At 39.2% G+C, this 18,870-nt stretch overlaps 2 protein-coding genes across 3 annotated transcripts in view; both read left to right on the forward strand.

Moving 5' to 3' along the window:
* Window positions 1-15,648, forward strand: part of LOC125378006 — a 47,420-nt gene extending 31,772 nt beyond the window's left edge. The window contains exons 14-18 of one of the 2 annotated variants that reach the window (XM_048392534.1): window positions 7,680-7,855; window positions 12,196-12,280; window positions 13,240-13,263; window positions 14,622-14,878; window positions 15,504-15,648. In XM_048392534.1, the coding sequence (XP_048248491.1) occupies window positions 7,680-7,855; window positions 12,196-12,280; window positions 13,240-13,263; window positions 14,622-14,878; window positions 15,504-15,587 (626 nt within the window). In that variant the 3' untranslated portion in view covers window positions 15,588-15,648. The remainder of the gene's footprint in view (window positions 1-7,679; window positions 7,856-12,195; window positions 12,281-13,239; window positions 13,264-14,621; window positions 14,879-15,503) is intronic. The other variant, XM_048392535.1, reaches the window with a different exon arrangement.
* A 269-nt stretch (window positions 15,649-15,917) lies between these two features.
* Window positions 15,918-18,347, forward strand: LOC125378007. The gene has a single exon (XM_048392536.1). It carries the CDS (start codon window positions 16,293-16,295, stop codon window positions 18,147-18,149), a length of 1,857 nt encoding a protein of 618 aa, XP_048248493.1. The 5' UTR covers window positions 15,918-16,292; the 3' UTR covers window positions 18,150-18,347.
* Window positions 18,348-18,870: the final 523 nt, after the last annotated feature.

The raw sequence follows: 18,870 nt of genomic DNA on the forward strand, positions 1-18,870 counted from the left end.
GTGACAGGCTTACATGTGGTAAATTACTTTAATACGTGATCATTGTAATATTCACATATTCCTTACCTTAATGTGTCACTTCAGCTGCCAGCATGACCTCAGCTGCAATCTCAATATTTGGCCAGTTTTGACGAAATGACCGATCGTGTTCAGTGTATAAGCTGGGCCTCGTCTCTAATATAACTTGGCGCAAGTTGACGACGCGCATAGAGAGCCGGGGACCAGCTTATGTCGTGTTAACCTGGTTCCCGGCTCCCTATGCGCGTCGTCAACTTGCGCCAAACAATAATGTGATATTAGAGACGGGGCCCAGCTTAGTGTTAACCCGGAACAAGCCATTTTACCCATATTCCCCTACGGTCCAGGGCGCCATTTTAGAACATGGATGTAAACAAACCTCGTGTATCGATATACACTGTGATTCTTGATTACGATAAGCTTACCTCGTGTATCGATACATTGTTCTCATTCACCTCCACCACGGAAATGCCGGCCGAAGTTCCTCTCAGCCATCCACAACGCGGAAGTCAACAGTATTTGGAAAGGCGATTGGCATTGCCAGGTACGTAGCAGGGCTTCGAGGCCTTATGATTTCTGTGCAGAGATCTTATGGAACGGATTGATGTAGATATTTTCCTGCTCTACATACTTTACCGTAAACGCCAAGGGTCCTTTTTTTAGTATTATGGTCAACTGTTTGTTAGCATAAGAGGCGTAATGGATTTGTGGTCAAAACAAGATGATCCAAATTAAATCCGCTTTTTTTATGGATAATGAAGAAAAGTACCAAGATCTAGGAACGATTATTAACTCTTAACTTTCGTGGGATGCTAATACAGATTATAATTTACAATAATGGCCACCAAAGACTTTATTTTTTACGCTTAGGATATTGTTATAATTACACTGTTATGTCCTTGTTTTGTATAAGCTTCATAACTTAATCATTCAATATTTCATGGAATGACTCTGACCTTGGCGAGGATCTTTTTTGCAACAAGTGATTCCTTATGTAAAGTGTATGTTGAATGACCGTGGCTTTGTTGTCAAATAATTGTTTGACAGTTGTTAAGTATGGGGTTATGTTTTATCTCTGAATGTTTGGGATGAAATATTTTAATAAGGACAGTTCTAAGTTGGAAACTCAACTGGGGCCTTTTCAATTGAATTCAATGTACAGCATGTACAGTTTGGACATTTCTCTAATGTGAATGCTACTTATGTTTGCAGAATGTCTGGATGAATGAATGAGTCAGTCATCTGCACAGCATCAATGGAAAAAGGGAAGCAATGAGGAACAAGAGAAGAGTAGCAGTGAGTGGTAAATATTTGAAATTATTCTGTTTGGTTCATCATGTTCATGTAGCTATTCTGCAAATATTTCTTCAGTTTGCTTGTTCTTTATCACCTGTTGGCATGGATGGCCTAATTATCAAAGGCACTACAACTTGCTGTGCATAGTTGCATCTCTTGGGCTTGACAGAAACCGATGGTCGTGGGTTTGAATCGAGGGTAGCATCATACACTTGCTTGTGGGTTTCATCAAAGTGGTAAACATGTAAGACCTGCATCACTTCGGGCTTTCTTCCCACATCAAGCTTACATGCCATGATATAACTGGAATACTGTTCAAAGAGGCGTTAAACCCAATTCACTCATTTAACACCACATCCAGCAATAGTTCGGCTAAATGACAAGGATTATAAATTAATCAAATCTCAAATCTCAACTAGACAAACCAGAGATTAATGTTATGAGCTCGATCCAGACGCACCGATGATGACTGTTATGGACAACATCCCATGTTATTGGGTTCGATTACGAGCTTTCAATGAGCCCACTTGCTACCTCATCTATTACTTTGGCTTGTATGGCAAGCATAGGTTGCTAGGAACATTTTTAAGAGATGTCAGTTAATGATTGTTTCAACTCATCAGCATGGAACAATATATATCTCAAATGTTTGGTATATAACAAAACTCAAAGATGATAAATTAAGTGAATTTGCTGCCTTTTATCTGTAAGTACATGTTGCAACAATTCATTTCTTTTGCTACAATCTTTATACATAATTTTGCAGAAACTGAAGTCCAGCTTGAGATACCCGGGTGACAGGTTGACAGTCTGGAAGGACCCTTCCAGATATCCGAAGTGATTGGCAGACAGCGATGAGGAGAGTCCTGTTATTTCAATGGGAGCCTACCGAGAAGTTATATGCCAATTGACACTGGGACACACTCACAAAGGGTGGTCAGGCAAATGGGAGAAGACCAACCAATGCCAAGTCGGAGTGGGATCCTTCAAGGACGTTGAAGAAATTATTGTCTTTGGCCATGTGGTAATCACTTGAAAGGAATGATGTTTGCGACTACTTGTCTATAAATGTGGACCCAAACACCAAATAGAATGTTCACAATTCTACTAACACAATGCAACAGGGATAGAGCCCATCTGGCCTCCCCTCATCCTGGTTCCTGTTTTTCCATGGCAATATAGAAGGAAAAGGATGTTTGAGGGCAAGTAACTCTGAACTGGTGAGCATGGTCTGCTGATGCTTTCAAGCGAACAGTTATCCCGCTCTGTTATGAGTATTGAAGAATAGGAGGAAAGTGCATACTGCATCAGGAACCATTATATGAACACTGTTCAATGTGTGATATATGCATATAAATAAAAGAAATTGATAATTTGTTTGTTGTTTGTTTCTTTAGCCAGCTGTGTAAATGGGGATTTTCCAATATTTTGCCTCAGTTTGATAGCCACAGTTATCGTATAAAACCATGCATTGCTTGGACATCTTTGGAATAACACATTGATCTGCTATGTCAAAGGTCAATGTCACAGCCAGACAAAAAAATTGTTAATGGCCAAACTCTTCCTTAGGGCAGGGATAGAAGTTGGCAACAGGTCATACACTTACTTTTTATCCCCCGGCATATAATACAGGGGATATAGTGATCAGCCTGTCTGTCCGTCTGTCCGTCCGTAATCATTTCCTTTTCCGGGGCAGGATTCCCAAACCATTCAGTGTATTTGATCGAAACTTGGCAACTCTTATCAGGCACATACTGAAGTGGTGCCTTTTGATATTTTGGGATTTTTCTAATTTTTATTTTTTTAAATTTTTATGGAATGAAGTTGGACATAGACTCAATTGGGGATGGGGTTCGTTTCCGGGGCAGAATTCGAAAACCATTCAGTGTATTTGATCAAAACTTGGCAAAGCTATCATGCACATACTGAAGTGGTGCCTTTCAAATTTTGGGATTTTTCTAAATTTTTTTAAATTTTTTTTTTAATGGAATCAAGTTGGACATAGACTCAATTGGGGATGAGGTTCATTTCTGGGGCAGAATTCGAAAAACATTCAATGTATTTGATCGAAACTTGGCATTCATATGGATGCGACCATGGTGGATCTTTTGTGGGTAAACAATGTATGCTTCTGAAAGAACATTCAACTGTTGACTCATTACATACAGAAATGCACTAGTGGTTACTTTACAGACAGCTGCCGGGGGGATATGTCATCTTTCTGATGACTCTTGTTCTCTAATGTGCCTTTTCCCGCAGAAGTCTAAATAACTCTTATACACATAGTTGTATATCATTGTCATATGTTTGTCAATATTACACTGAATGAAGCACTTTACAATTGTTTTTGAAATAGTCGCAACTGATATTGAAGGTCAAATTAGCTTTCAATGTCTTTCAGTAAAAATGTTCACAGTAACTGAGGAACAGCTCTCTGTAGTGTGATGAAATCTGGTACATGTCACCCTCAGAGTGAGGCATATTGTGTTTCAAACTTAAATGAAGCTGGTATGCTCATAACAAGTACTTGTACCTTTACAAATAATCATATTATCATCTCACTAGGACCAAAGGCCCAAGTGAGCACACAGTCGCTGAGTTTATACTTTCACTCAGAATAATCTGGAAGTCTGAACATGAAATTTAAGGATATCATCATACATGTATTAGAACTGATGTTTGTTCATTAAACAGCTTAACATCTAAAAGGAATTATAGATGAAATTGAAAAAAATTGTCTTCTCCAAAAGTACATGGCCATAGATCTCAACTTTAAGGGGATATTTACAACTAAAATGACACAGAATATTACTACAGCTATCTGATATGCCCAGGCTAACATTATTTACCAGAAATAAGACATCTCGAAAAATTGCATCCGGATACCTGCCGGATACCTGCCGGATACCTTCAGCAATGTTCAATTTTCATGGTTAGTTTCCAATATATATTTAGGTGTTTCACACTTAATTGAACAAAATGCACCCCCAAATTGTTACATGTTTTTGGAAACTCAGAATGAGGTATCCGGTGCCGGATTCTTGGTATCCGGTGCGGATCCTTGGACACCCAGATTGAGGTATCCGGTGAGGTATCCGGTGCCGGATACCCGGATTCCAGGTGGCATACTTTCAGGTGAGGTGTCCATGCCGGATACCACGGATCTGGTATCCGGCAAGGTATCTGCCACCGGATACCCGGACGCGTTTTGGGTAAGTGTCCGGTGGTATCCGGCAGGTATCCGGATACCGGAAACTGCATTTTTTTTGCTGTGTATGATGCCCGGAAACTTAAGATCAGACAATAATAGCATTGTGTTATGAATAATAATAAAGGCATGTTTGGTGCTGAAAGCTCTGATCAAAAACAGGACAATCCGCGACGGTTTTTCGGAGTACTTTCTTTTAAATCTTTGATTATATTTTTACACGGAAGTTGATTTTTCCGAGGACTACTGTTTTAAAACACGCGATTTTCAGCGGAGATTTCACATTATAACAATGTATGCCGTACAATTAAACCGTAAAACCAAATTCAACACATTTAAGTAATAATGATATAGCTTTCATCCTCTGTGCAATCCACCCAGTTGGCTAATCTGCTATGCACAAATCATGTTACAAATCACTTCGCGACATCCCGTACAAACCAATCTGAGCTCAGCACGAATCGATTTCAACACTTTCAAGTGATAATAATAAAGAAGTCACCGCCAATGCAATGAACCTCCGACTGCTAATCCGCTCTGTGCATTTGACCATAAAGTCTACACACATACTTGTTCTGTTTTTTTGCAGTGTATCTAATATATTACACGCAGGAATAAGAGACATGTAATATGGTATGATGTATGTTTTTTTCATTTGTACCAAATATATTTTATTGTCCAGGGAGAGAAGGGGATGGGACACAAGTGTCATACTTATTGCCATTTACACGCTATATACAATTAAACATAATATCTCGCATCGGAAATGAACACTTTCCACTTGAAGTCATTGTGGAAACATAGTGCACAGTATTTATACACACACACACACACACACACACACACACACACAGAGTTCTACACTCATCACAGAAATCTTTTCCTCATTTGCTTGGCATTTCTTCAGCCGTTATAATAATGCAGTGCGCTGTCACCGCATGTTGTGTAGGTCTGTTCAGCACAATGTATTTTATTAGTAATTGGTAGATCATATTTTGGCCATTCATTTCACATATGCCTCGGTAGAATTGAGGTAGGGGAAGGACTTCTGGTCAGTTAACAAGGTATTCAGATATCCAGAAACTCATTTATCCGGACAACATTTTAGAAAAAGCAAGTGTCCGGATAAGCGAGGCTCGACTGTATAGCGCGTGATACATGACAAAACAGATGTGTCAGGACCTGATTCGCACTTGCTGAAGGGATACCAATGAACCCTGATCATAATACATTGGTTGCTTATATATACATGTATGTATCCACGTCACACACACCATGAACAAGTAAACTTATTTGAATATTACTAATATTACATGAATGTTACTGAGCAGTCAGCGAGAGTTTATATCTTTGCGCTTAATCAGCAACATTAAGACTTTCACGTATATTACAACTTTGTAAGTTTACTTTCCTTTCCAGAAATACCATAGAATGGTGACAGAGATGAACTTCTACCCCAAGAGATGGGTCTTTGACTAAAATCTGCTTTGTTATTTTGATTTTAGGTGATAGCCTTTACCGGGAAGGAATTTATATTAATTTGTATTATTTCAATTTTTCTTTTCAGAAATATCACTCTGAATTTTGGGTTTGAAATGGCATGTCGCAATTATAACATAGAACCAGACGCCGATAAGATACTAGGGAGCACGGCAGATACAGAATATGATTTAAACAGATTTATTCTCACAAAAATGTGAACATGGATTGTAAACAAGCGAAGCGCTTATGTTAATACCGCTCCATTTCACATAAGACATAATACAATAAATACATCAATGGAGGTGAGATGTATCAAGTGAATTGCACATGCCAAGCTAGATGTGTATATATAATGAATATATTTGCTGTTTATATTTAACAATCATTTACTTAATTGAAAATCTGTCTTAAATCCGTTTTAATATGAAGTTTTGAATAGAATCTTTTGTTTGGATTTGCTTTTGCTTACTCAAATGCGAATTTCCGCTTAGCACGGTTTGTAAAGAATAACAATAACATTTCATTTCGAAGAATATAGTAATGTGTACACACACACAAAAAGTGTAAAGCATCTTCGGTATGATATCAACAGGAACAAGTTTTGATATCCAAAATATATCTATTGTACTGCTCTGCGTTAAGATCGCTGCAGCCATGCCTGAGGCGACTGTGAATAATTTGACATATTAAACCTGTTTCCATTATTTAAATCCAAGTGTATACCATTATCTCCTCTCATGTGAAGCAAATTCTTAAATTTTGTAACGGTCTCTGCCCCCGTTAGGTTTTCTGGTAACATATTCTGAAGTTGTGTTGTAACTGGTATAAATGAATCTGCGTGAGCTTTTGTTTTACACTTCACTTTGAAGATTAGTTTTATCCCTTAAGTTATAATTTGTGTTTTCCGAAACTGTATTAGGAATAAGCCTACAAAGATACTGAATATGGACTGGTCAATGCCTGTTATATTCGGACAGCAAAATATGGTGTTAAAGTGTAAATTGATGTTTACATTTGCCAAACGCCTGATAAATTCGCAACATATATTGAGGTGTATACAGATAAGCTAGATCATGACACATATTCAAAGTACTTGAGCGAACTTCGCATGGAAGGAATGTATATCAACCTGTAGTATTAAACGTGGCTAAAACATTCACATTGCATATTTGTCGCTTAAAATATCTGAAGGTGAAAATAAACGCCCTGATCACATACATGTTGTCATCACTGTCTCTACCATTCAGACCGCTTCCGTGGTCTAGAGGTAGAGCGTCCGCCCGGGGAGCGGAAGGTCCGGGGTTCGATCCCCGGCCGCGTCATACCAAAAGACGTTGAAAGATGGCACTTGTTGTTACCCTGTCTGGCTAAAACAAGGACTTGTCGGCTTTGAGTCTGAGAGGGGTATTCATGTTAAACTGCGGCATGGTATCTCAGTGTGCTTGCACTATAAATCGGCTTAAGTCCGGACTAGTACAAGCAGCCACACACACACGTGCTTGCACGTCGCTATAAAAGTGCAATACTCTTGGACACGACGTTAAACCCCATTTCACCTCACATTTACCATGCATATACTTAATCATGCCTGTAGACCTTTCTCTTTAAACTTAAAAGGAAACCAAATGTTAAAATTTACTCACACTAAAACCATCAAACCATGTTTTTATTCAAGAATTCAAGGCAGTTTGGGATATACAGAAAGGAAATCCACAGGAATTGCAAAAACATTGGGATACAGTGCTCCGCGATGCCAACGTTCTTCCAGATGGCACAAAGAGCCAGAAAGAAGCAGAATTTGAAAAGTTAGAGGGCTATCGTAAGCTGTTCAAAGACGAAGTTGAACATCAGGTATAGCGTGAAATTATTCTGATGATATACATTCTTCCATATATATAACGTCGCCTAAAACACGCATTTTAGTGTTCGAGTTTGCATCCATTAAGAGTTCGAGAATCCTGTGGGCGTTGGTTCAAATCTCAGATTTGTCGTTAATTTTATTCTTCGTTTGTCCGGAAAATATCTGTGCTGATAGGTTTCAACAGGGTGGTAAACACCCTATACCTACATCACGTCAGTCTTTCCGCACACAGTAACCTATGGTGGCTGATGAGGGCCATCGCCATATCGCCCTAAGATATCCATGCGACATGGCGACAAAGCGATAGTACGACAATACATTGCGATATCGCGATATAATATAGCGACAACACGCAAGGACATTGCGATAACAAGACTCGTAATGGCGATAATACGACGCTACATGGCGATAATACCACCCGACACGGCGATAATACAACACGACATGGCAACAACACGACGCGACATTGCGATATGGTCACGCGATGCGGCAAAATAGCAAAAATCGATATTACGATATGGCGACATGGCGGGCGATATTGCTCAGTATCCATTTGAGAAGTAAAGGTAAGCGGACATATGTAGGATCCCAATGAACATATCTCATAATAAGAGAGCGGGCAGTAAGTTAGATAAACGCACTCATAAGCCCCTATACTGAATAAGCAAGCACGAAGGTATACCATATCTAACCCTAGCGCAACTGATGTAATTCAATAACAAAATATTCCATCCTCGCCGCAAATATGTTTTGTTATTCAATGACAAGAAGACTGATTAATCGAACAAATTAGAAACGTGTTATCACCGAATCGTAAAAAATAGGCTAATAGAATGCGCTGTTATGTTCTTGATGCATGTCATATTCGTTATGTGAAATCATACATAAAAAACATCCCCGCATCATTACGCTGCCACCCTCATGTCTGTTGGCATAAATCACTATCCTCAACGCTGTACTAATAAAGTAAATAAGAACAAAAGTATGAAATACTGTAAGGGATCTCGACTTTTGGAAACGAGCTAAATATACCAAACACACGAGAATGTGAGATCGCGAGAACGCGACATTTGGCCAAATGAAAATTAGGACATGATGAAAAATCTCGCAATCTCGACTTAGCCACAAAAACACAAAATCGCGAGTCAGCGTTGTAATTGTGGTATTTTAATCAACATTTTCTCGCAATTAATCAGTTTAATACTCATTTTGATAATATACTTTGAGTTGAAAGTGAAATTAATCACCACTAAATATAACAATATATTAGGTACCTCTCTCAATATAAAACCCAATGAGTTCAGTTCATTTGTGATATTTACACATTTGTCTGTAATGTACAAAACTACATGTTCGCGAAATTTAACTATTTGTCTATTTGTAATAGTTGTCTGAAAGGTCTATGGTTCTTACTGGTAATCCAGGAAAGGTTGGACCAACTCACAAAGCGCATTTGGGACAAGTAGGCGGTGCACAGAACTTCGGCAAACCTTGGTGTGTTACAGTTGGAGAGGTGTGCGCATGTTGTACACGTGCAGACCATGACGATGAATTTGACTACAGTCCGTTTGATTCCATCTGAGACCGATGAATTGCTTACTAACTCAAAATTTAATAATTGCAACAAAACCAAAATGTGCACAGCGACATGAATTGGACAGACCAACTCTGATGGTTTGTCTCATAATTTTGGTCACCCGAATAAATAAATTGTTTAACAAACGATCATCATATTGTTGATATTTTTCGCCATCCCATACCAGGGAGGACCAGTCGCTCATGGAACAGCCAGGTGGTAATCTGTTTGTTGATCTTTGTATGATCAGTGGTTTTGTGCTACAAAACAACAATCGGAATCTACTCAGGAGGGCAGTTTCCTCTGTAAATCTCCTAAAACTATTAATTGTTTCAGATCCTATCCTCTACTCAACGTTTATCGGCGACGAATCCGGGTCGGAATTGGTCAATAGCAAACTAAAACTAATAGTGCGAGCCATTCATGATTGAATGTGTGTGGTTCTGGTGGCGTGACTCGGTGTTCTTATAACGAGGATATTGCTGAGTGCGGCCTCAAATAGCACACACACACTTTTTTCAAACTGGAGAGCTGTAGCCATTTCGAATATGTCGTTCAAACCAGCTCACTCACTATGTTTCGAATATTTAGTGCAAGATATATGTTAACTAGCTGTGAGTTGAGATATCAGATTTCCGAATAAGTCGAATAAGGGGGATAAAGGACCCCTCACTGAGTAGGTTCGTGTTCACTTAGGAAATTCATATTTGATTGTATAACTAAATTTGTTGGTTTGTTGTTTCACGCCGCACTCTGATATTCCAGCTATACGACGTCGGTCTGTAAATAATCGAGGCTGGACCAGACAATCCGGTGATTGACATCATGAGCATCCACGTAATTGGTATACGATGTCATGCATCATATAAGTCAGCGAGCCTGACCACTCGACCCCCTTAATCGCCTCTTATGAAAAGCATAGTCGCCTTTTACGGCAAGCATGGGTTGATGAAGACCTATTCTACCCCGGATCCGCATGTCGTTTCATAACTGTCAGGTCGAGGCCTTGATTATTTGTGTTACGTGTGAGGGTGGTGGGGGACATGGATGGGTCCTGCACTCTCGCTATGCCGTGTTTCGTTTTCAGCTCAGTCACACGTGTTGTCTTTAGATGAGTGGCTGAAACAATACTATTATCATTAAATTGGATCATGACATTAGAAAAATATATACACTCTTCCAAAAAAGAAACACACAGGCAGTATGTAGTTCATTGAACCTGACGTGTGGGGGGTGGGGGTGGGGGGGGGTGTTTGGGGTGGTGGTGTGTGCATAGGATAATATTGTTTTATTGCCCTACCTCCTGGATGCAGAAAAAAGCGTTTGATTGTGTATGGCACTTGGGACTCTTCTTCAAATGTATGCTCATTGGGATCCCTGTTCAGATTCTTAGAACTATACTATCCATATATGTGGATATGAACAGCTTAGACAGCTTACTGACTGCCCTCGCGGTGCCATGATTCATGATCTGAACAGCTCCTCCCTAACAAAAGCAGATGACATCACCCTGTTTTCTGGCTCGATCAGATGATGATGACCTTCCAGGAATATATTTGTAAATGGCGTTTTCGGAACGCTGCCACTAAACGTAAAATTATTGTTGATTCAGACAACTCGTGACACAATGACATCATATTCATGTTTTACATACAAAGGTTGCTATTACGTTATCCACACTCACACACAGTCGCACACACACACGCGCACAATCACACACACGCGGTCACACACACGCAGTCAAACACACACGCAGTCACACACACGCAGTCAAACACTCACGCAGCCACACACACACAAACAGTAGATACGATATCGTCTTTTCGCGTGACCATATCGCAGTGTCGCTATATCGCATTATCGCAATCTCGTGTGGTGTTCTGGCCATGTCGTATCGTGTTCATGTCGAGTCATGGTATCGCCATGTTGTGTCGTGTTATAGCATTTCGTGTCATGGTATCGCCATGTCAAGTCGTGTCGTGCAATAGCTTTGTCGATTTATGTTATCGTTATTTCGGTTTTCTTTACTGTATGGCACTTTCACTGTGTCGTGTTGCGATATCGCAGTATGGTGTCGTACTATCGCTTTGTCGCGATATTGCGTGGATATCTCAAGGCGATATGGCGATGGCCCTTTTCAGCTACCATAGTAAGCTAATATGCTGAAAATGAAGTACTGTTCAAAGCAGTTGACAGCAGCCCCTTCACGGAAAGACTTTTGTGGAATCCCCCTATTTATAATTGTATATGTGAACAGTTCAGTTAATCTGAAGAAAGGGAGTGAATAAAAGTCTTCCTTTGCAGTTTGCAAAATATACCTTTCACGATTTAAAATTTAAAGAAAAACCCACATATTTACTTACACTCAAATGGAAAAATAATGGTGATATACGCCAACCATATGGCTCGCGAACTGTCCGTTCTACAGGTGAAATATTATCTTAACGACCAAAAGTGGAATTTAACTCTGCACTTCCGAACATTGCTTAGAAGGCATTGATATCTGTCATTTTAGAGAAGAGTAGAAGCAATCCCTTCAAAAAGGATATTTGATTCAAAACCAGAAATTCACAGAAAGGTTTGAGTATGAAAATCAAACATTCCAAGAACTGCTTTTGAGAATATATTACTTTCTTCTTTAATTATGTTTCGGAGCTCATATTGTACCATAATCAATTTCTCGTTAGCCAAATAAATTCCTTTATTATATAGTTTTGTTTTGATGTGCCATCATAGTTTTATTCTGTGCAACAGCAAGGGAAAAAGGCTCTCGCAAAGGCGAAACGTGGATTTGAAAATCTTCTGAGACGGAAAGATGTTCAACGCATAATGTTTGAGTGTGAGTACTTCATTTTCTCGGGATTTGACATATATTCCTTAGAATTACAACATAATGCATTTGTAGTTGTTTTGTTTTGTTTGTTGTTTAACGCCGTACTCATCAATATTCCACCTATATGACAGCGTTCTGTAAATAATCGAATGTTGACCAGACAATCCAGTGATTGACATCATGAACATCGATTCACGCAATTGGGATACGATGACAAGCATCAACCAAGTCGGCAGGCTGACCACCCGATCCCGTTAGTCGACTCCTACGACAAGCATGGGTTGCTGAAGACCGGATCTTCACGGTCGCATTTGTAGAGATATGCATAATCTCCAAATATGTCCAGAGGATCAGCTATCATGTTCATCGTTTCAATACGAAGTAAATCGATAACAATATTCAAATCTCTTGACTTACAACAGCATCCGTGGTCAGAGGATAGAGCGTCTGCCCTGAGAGGGAAAGATCGGTGGTTGGATCCTCCACCACTTTATAACAAAATACGTTAAAAGACGGTGCCCCGGTGCTGGGCATTAAGAAGATAAAACAAGGGCTGTTGGCTTGGAGTCAGTATAGGGTGTGACTGGGGTATCCAACACGCCCGTTGCTTTAAGTGCAATAATCCTGGACGCGACGTTACACCCCATTTCACGTCATCTCACCTAACATTTCAGTATGTGTGAATTTTGGTGGGGGTACGTTCATTTATTGTTACTTACTGTATCAATGGATTACCCTTTGCATACGTTGATGAGGAAAAGCTGTACATCGTGTTTTGTTTGAGTTGTATCGGCAAGATGCCATGATTGTTTCACTATTGTCATGACGCAGTTATTTGATTTGAATTTAAGACTCTAGTCATTTTGGCCCATGTCGCTTCTGACGGACATGTTTGGCATTTCTCGTGTTCAAACTAACCAAACATGATCTTTATCGAGAGTCCCTTTCTTACTTTACATACACAGCTCAATATCGCAGTAATGGCCAAGGTATGCTAATCGGTGAGAGGTGAGAGAGTGAGTTTGGTTTAATGCCGCTTTGAACAGTATTTCAGTTACGTTACGGCGTGTCAGCTTGATAAGAGAAAACAGTCCGAAAGCAAGCAGATTTTACCACTTGAAACCCACATGCGCGGGTAAGGAGTTAAGAAAACCAGAAACGTGTCTGGAATGCCGGCTGATGCTCATTGCTTTCTGTCACGACAAAGCGATGCAAGTCCACATATGCAGCGAACGAAATGACTGGGCCACTCCTGGACAATATTAAGAACGTGGTATTATGATTCCATGGAAAGAGACATGGCAAAAATTCGTATCATTTGTACAGTAAACTACGGTTATAACGAACCACTAATTTTTGTTTGTTATGACCGTAGTTCGTTATAAGCATATACACAGCATATATATAACAAATGGCCGGGACTAAGAATAAGTTCGATATATTGGTCAGTTCGTTATAAGCGTGTTCGTTATAACCGTAGTTTACTGTATATTGCTTGACGAAACATCTTTTGTTTGTTTACAATGTGGCATACTCTGTGGCATCGAAATATAGAAACACAAATCGATTCTGTAATGAAATATTTTGTTATAAAAACATTCCATGGCAACAGTATTTGACTACCCCTGTATATAGCTTCCTTTGAATCTTCCCATCTAAGATGAGACCAAGTTATTGTGACCATCTGGCGGAATATAATGTAAATGGTTCTTTCTTAAACCAACTTTTCATCGTTGATCATTTTTAAAATGAGGCCAGCTTCATATAAAGATAATACCAAAGGTATCATTGTACAGTGAGTGAGTGAGTGAGTGAGTGAGTGAGTGAGTGGGGTTTAAGGCCGCTTTAAACAGTATTACAGTTATATCGCGGCGTGTCAGCTTAATGTGGGAGGAAAGCCCGAAGTGATGCAGGTCTCAGACGGGTATGGTGCTGACAAACCTAGAAACATAATCGGGGCGAACCAGGATTCGAACTCACAATGACAGGTTTCTGGCGTGCCCATCACTGTAAAGTCCCAAAAGTACCAGTATATGAAAATAATAAAGTGATGTTTAACTCTTTCCAGGTGTAGTCATATAGCATTTCTCATAAGTCATCAGGATGTAGTCGCCCTCGGTTGCTAAGAACTTTTGTGTAATAAGTAACCCCTTCGCACTGCAAGTATTAAAATATTTCAAACGTCTACTAGCTTAAAGAACGGACGGAAACCTATATTGAATAATGTACTATTTACGTACAGCAACTTTATTTCGTTTTAACGAGTTATTATTGTAAATCTAACTAAACTTCTGTGTATTGTGGAATATAATGTACATGTATAAGTAATACGATCTGTTCGATATAGTGTACCCTGCCATCATCTCCATCAATAAAGTCATAGAATTGTTCATCGATTCCAAAACGCAAGGAAAGAATGAACAGCAGGACAAGGATAAGGATAGGCAGAGGAAGAAGGTCATCGATGATCTCGAGAAGAAATGTCTCAAAGCCATAAGTCAAAAGTCCGCCAATCTGGTGGAAAGAATCCTTGTAGACAACAAGAACAAAGGCTTTTTGACAGTGCTCTCTGGAAAACGAGAAGGAAACAAACAAGAATTCCAGGTTAGCTACTATAACAGAAGCTGTTCCTTTTGCCTGGAATCTGTTTCGTCGTGTATTCGAAACTAATTATTCTCCGGCGTTGACGTTTTCAATATTATGCACACGACCTGTTAATTGTTCCTCTCTTAGCGTCTCTGTAATTAGAGACCGACCATTCGAGAGGTGTGAAAGGGGTGCTGTAGAAAATATACTGAACAAAAAAGTTAGCAATCATGAATATTTTGGGGGATTTCTTTTATGAAATAGTTTACACGACAAAAATACCCCCATCAATATTCCTCATCCCTAACTTTTTAGTTCAGTTTATTTATATACTTCAACTCCTCCATTCTTATTCTATGTGCATGTACTGAGGCAGTGACCGAACAATTAGAATGTTAAAAACAAAAGTCCCTGGACCTCCATCGTCGCATGGAAAAGGAATACCCATATCATAATGTAACATAAAAGTTTACTAAAAAATTCTTACTAAAAACGTATTCACTCTAAGCATCAAGTTGTCATGTTTCGTAAAAGAAATATTAAAAATATGTATGTTCTCACTTGAAAACCTGAGAAAGAAAATATTTGGATTATTATCGAAACGCGTTTTAATGACATTGTGCATACATGCATGTTGACCTAGGTTGCTGAAGACAAGTGTTTCAAAGAGCGGTTGACATGGAAGCAAATGCGGGAAACTGTTACTGGTAAGTATGTATGTTGTTGAAGAGGCCATTTTGAATTCCTTTCGTGAATCAATGAATCAACATTTATTCAAGAACAACTGTTACTAATGTTAAGCTTTAGAAAGAATATTCATATACACAATCCATGTGTTCAAAAACACACCTACATTGTGTATTTATCATTCAGAAGAAGATGTTAGACATTAGCCCAACACACTCAACACAGTTCTTTAATTAGCAAAACAAATGTTTGGTTTTATTACAAATTTGGAAAGGCAGTGTTTATGTTTGACAAAAAGATAGTTCGGGTTTACTAATCGCATAATGTACTGTGGAAAGAATGAATATGAATGCATATTTAATGGTTATTTTCCAGATTTGAAATTCTTTGAACGTTTTGTGGTGAAGATTATCTCCAGGAAAGTAACTGATACCGAATGTCTTGATTATTACAAAAAGGAATTAAAAGAAAAGGCAGATATGATGAAATATTACCGATACAGAAGTGAGAGAGGGAATAAAGATGGACATGAAGGGGAAAAAACTATGAAGAACTTTGGGGCCACACAATTCTACATCTGGCAGTGTGCTTTGACAAAACAGAAACAGCTTCAGCTATTTTAGAAGGTACTCCGGATCTTATCAACACTGACATTGGAACATGGCCTGATAATAAGGACACATATAAAGGACTGACACCCTTCCACATTGCAGTGGCCCATGGTCAGGTTGGCCTGGTAAAACGCATGCATGAAACGTTTGAGAGGGAGGAAGCTGACAGGATTGGTCGAAGGATGAATGGAACAGTGTTCATGGGCCAGTTGCCGTTTCACACGGCTGTCCTGTGTTACTTGAACGACCCTAACAAAGACGATACATGCAGGGACCCAGAAAATAGATTTGTGAAGATTATCCAATTGCTTGTGGAAAAAGAAGGCGTTTTTGAAGAGAAAAACTACAGAGGAGATACAGTTCTTCACAGCATCATGCGATTTGTAAGATGTTTTCCTTCGCTGGAGCGACGTACAGTAGACATGATGCCATGGTTGGAGTCCTTAATGGATAAAAGAGCAATGGAAGCTCGTGAAGATGTTTTTGACTATAAAAGAAAACTATTTTTTACAAAAAACAAAACTCACATGACAGCACTTCAACTTGCAACAGAAAGCGGTCACATTAATCTGTTTGCCTACTTTATGAAAGTTAAAGGAGTTTATCTCATTGAATATCCCCATGACAACATCTATGAGATACGACGATGTGATGTTACCGAGATGGACAAGTTTGCTTCCATCACAGCTCAACCATATCCAACACAGGACAAAAATGGTCACCCAAAAGAGACACATGCTGCGCGACAAAACGGCCAAACTACCCCAACCCCAGACTTTAGTAACCAATCTGTTGCTGAACTTCTCTGCTGTCAGGATCTACCAGTCGCAACTGAACTGGTTCGCGCAGACGTGTTTGAAGAAATGGTCCGGCGCAAACTGAATACATATTGGGTTCCCTTTTGGATTCTGAGTGTATTCCACGTCTCGCTGATTTGTTTGTTGTGTGTGTATGTCGTTGCGAGGGCTGGTGCTACTGAAGGCATATCCTGGTCACCACGACTATTTCTTGAAATCTGTAACATTGTTACATTTCTCTGTTCTATTCTGTACTTTGTACAGGAATTCCCACTTCGGTATTATTTTGCAAAACAACCATTTGCATGGACAGCGGTACACCACAACGTCGTCTACAGGGTCCTCTTTGTCCTGTTCGCTGTTTGCCTGTTTGCCGATTCGATATTCTACAGGATACCCAATTCAGTGTTTGTTGACTACAAAACCACTTTTCTGATTTTGGCTATAGTTGTAGGGACATGGCCAATATTGTTCTTTCTGCGTATTAGCAGACGCTTCAGCTTGTATATTGTACTACTGAATGAGGCGTTGTTCAAAACTGTGGTGCCATTTGCCGTTCTCATCCTCATGCAGGTGTTTGTGTTCTCGGCGTGTATGCATGCAACGTTTCTACACAATGAACAAAATAGCAGTGTTCTGGAGGAGTTTTCACAATACGGCATGTCTTTACTAACCATGGGTAAACTGATGATTGGTTTAACAGAAATTGACCAACTATTGAAATCCCGTGAAGATGGGATAATAGTATTTCTGTTTGGTTTGTTCATACTGATCACGTTTCTGTTGATGATCAATGCCCTCATTGGTGTGATGACCAATCGATTCCATGATACACAAACGAACACTGAAATGGTTTGGCGGTTACAAAAGTTGTCAATTATCATTTTCATTGAAGGGTGGTTTTATGCTTGTATTTTAAAACGGAAAATCTGTAGACTTGTTCATTGTAAAGACCATACAAAAGAAGCCGTTCAATCAAATATTGATGGATACACTACAAAGAGATTTGTGATGTCTTACAGGAAGGTTCGAAGTGCGACCGCAGATAATCCAGGAAATGCTGAGCATATTCTAAGAAAACAGGTGAAAAGGAGTGAGGAACTTAATGTTAAAATTGACAGGTTATTAGATTTGCAAGAATCAAAGAGTTATGATGGAACCAGAGCTTTGCAAATTTATCATTACAAGTACTAGTTAATGGGGTAGTGCATGTATTCGTGTGTGGGGGTATTCATAACCGGGATTCTGATCCATAATCATAGGTTTCTGGCGTGCCCAATGGGACGCGACTCTGCACAGCGAATCTCAGCGCCTTAGACGACTGGGCCACCCGTGCCCCCAGACACAATGACCAGGCACATTGTTTGAGTGCAGTTGATTAGTAAAAGTATATATAGGAAATTGTTACTGTTTATACAGTTATAACCATCTTTTAACATCAAGTTCATGTGTTCAGAAACAAACTAATGTGTAATTTACTATATAAAACATAAACTATTATAGATCTCTTTTAACATGCATATTTTTATTAGTTTTAATCTCAACAGGGCATATATATAGCTGGATTGGTCGTAACACACACTTTCTGTTTGATTTTGGTAATTGATTTAAAACTCACGACACGGTCTGTCTAAGTGATGTTCGAGTCCAAAGTAAAATGGACAAAGTAGTAAAATATGATATTCCCGACCCAATATTGATATATTTGCAGAGAAATGTATCACCTATCTTTTCTTTGGACTAGGAAACTTCTAAATGTGCAAGGTTTACACATGTATTAACTTCTAATGTAAACTTCTTCGTTGGGGAACTCGTTTTTTCCTTGGTACCCTTATTGCCAGAAACAATATTTATATTTGATATTTGCATAACGTGTTCATATATCGCCCACCCCCCAGCTTGAATATTATTTGAA

Source organism: Haliotis rufescens, unplaced genomic scaffold, assembly GCF_023055435.1.
Source record: "Haliotis rufescens isolate VD_foot unplaced genomic scaffold, xgHalRufe1.0.p SCAF_11, whole genome shotgun sequence".
Taxonomy (NCBI): Eukaryota; Metazoa; Mollusca; class Gastropoda; order Lepetellida; family Haliotidae; genus Haliotis; species Haliotis rufescens.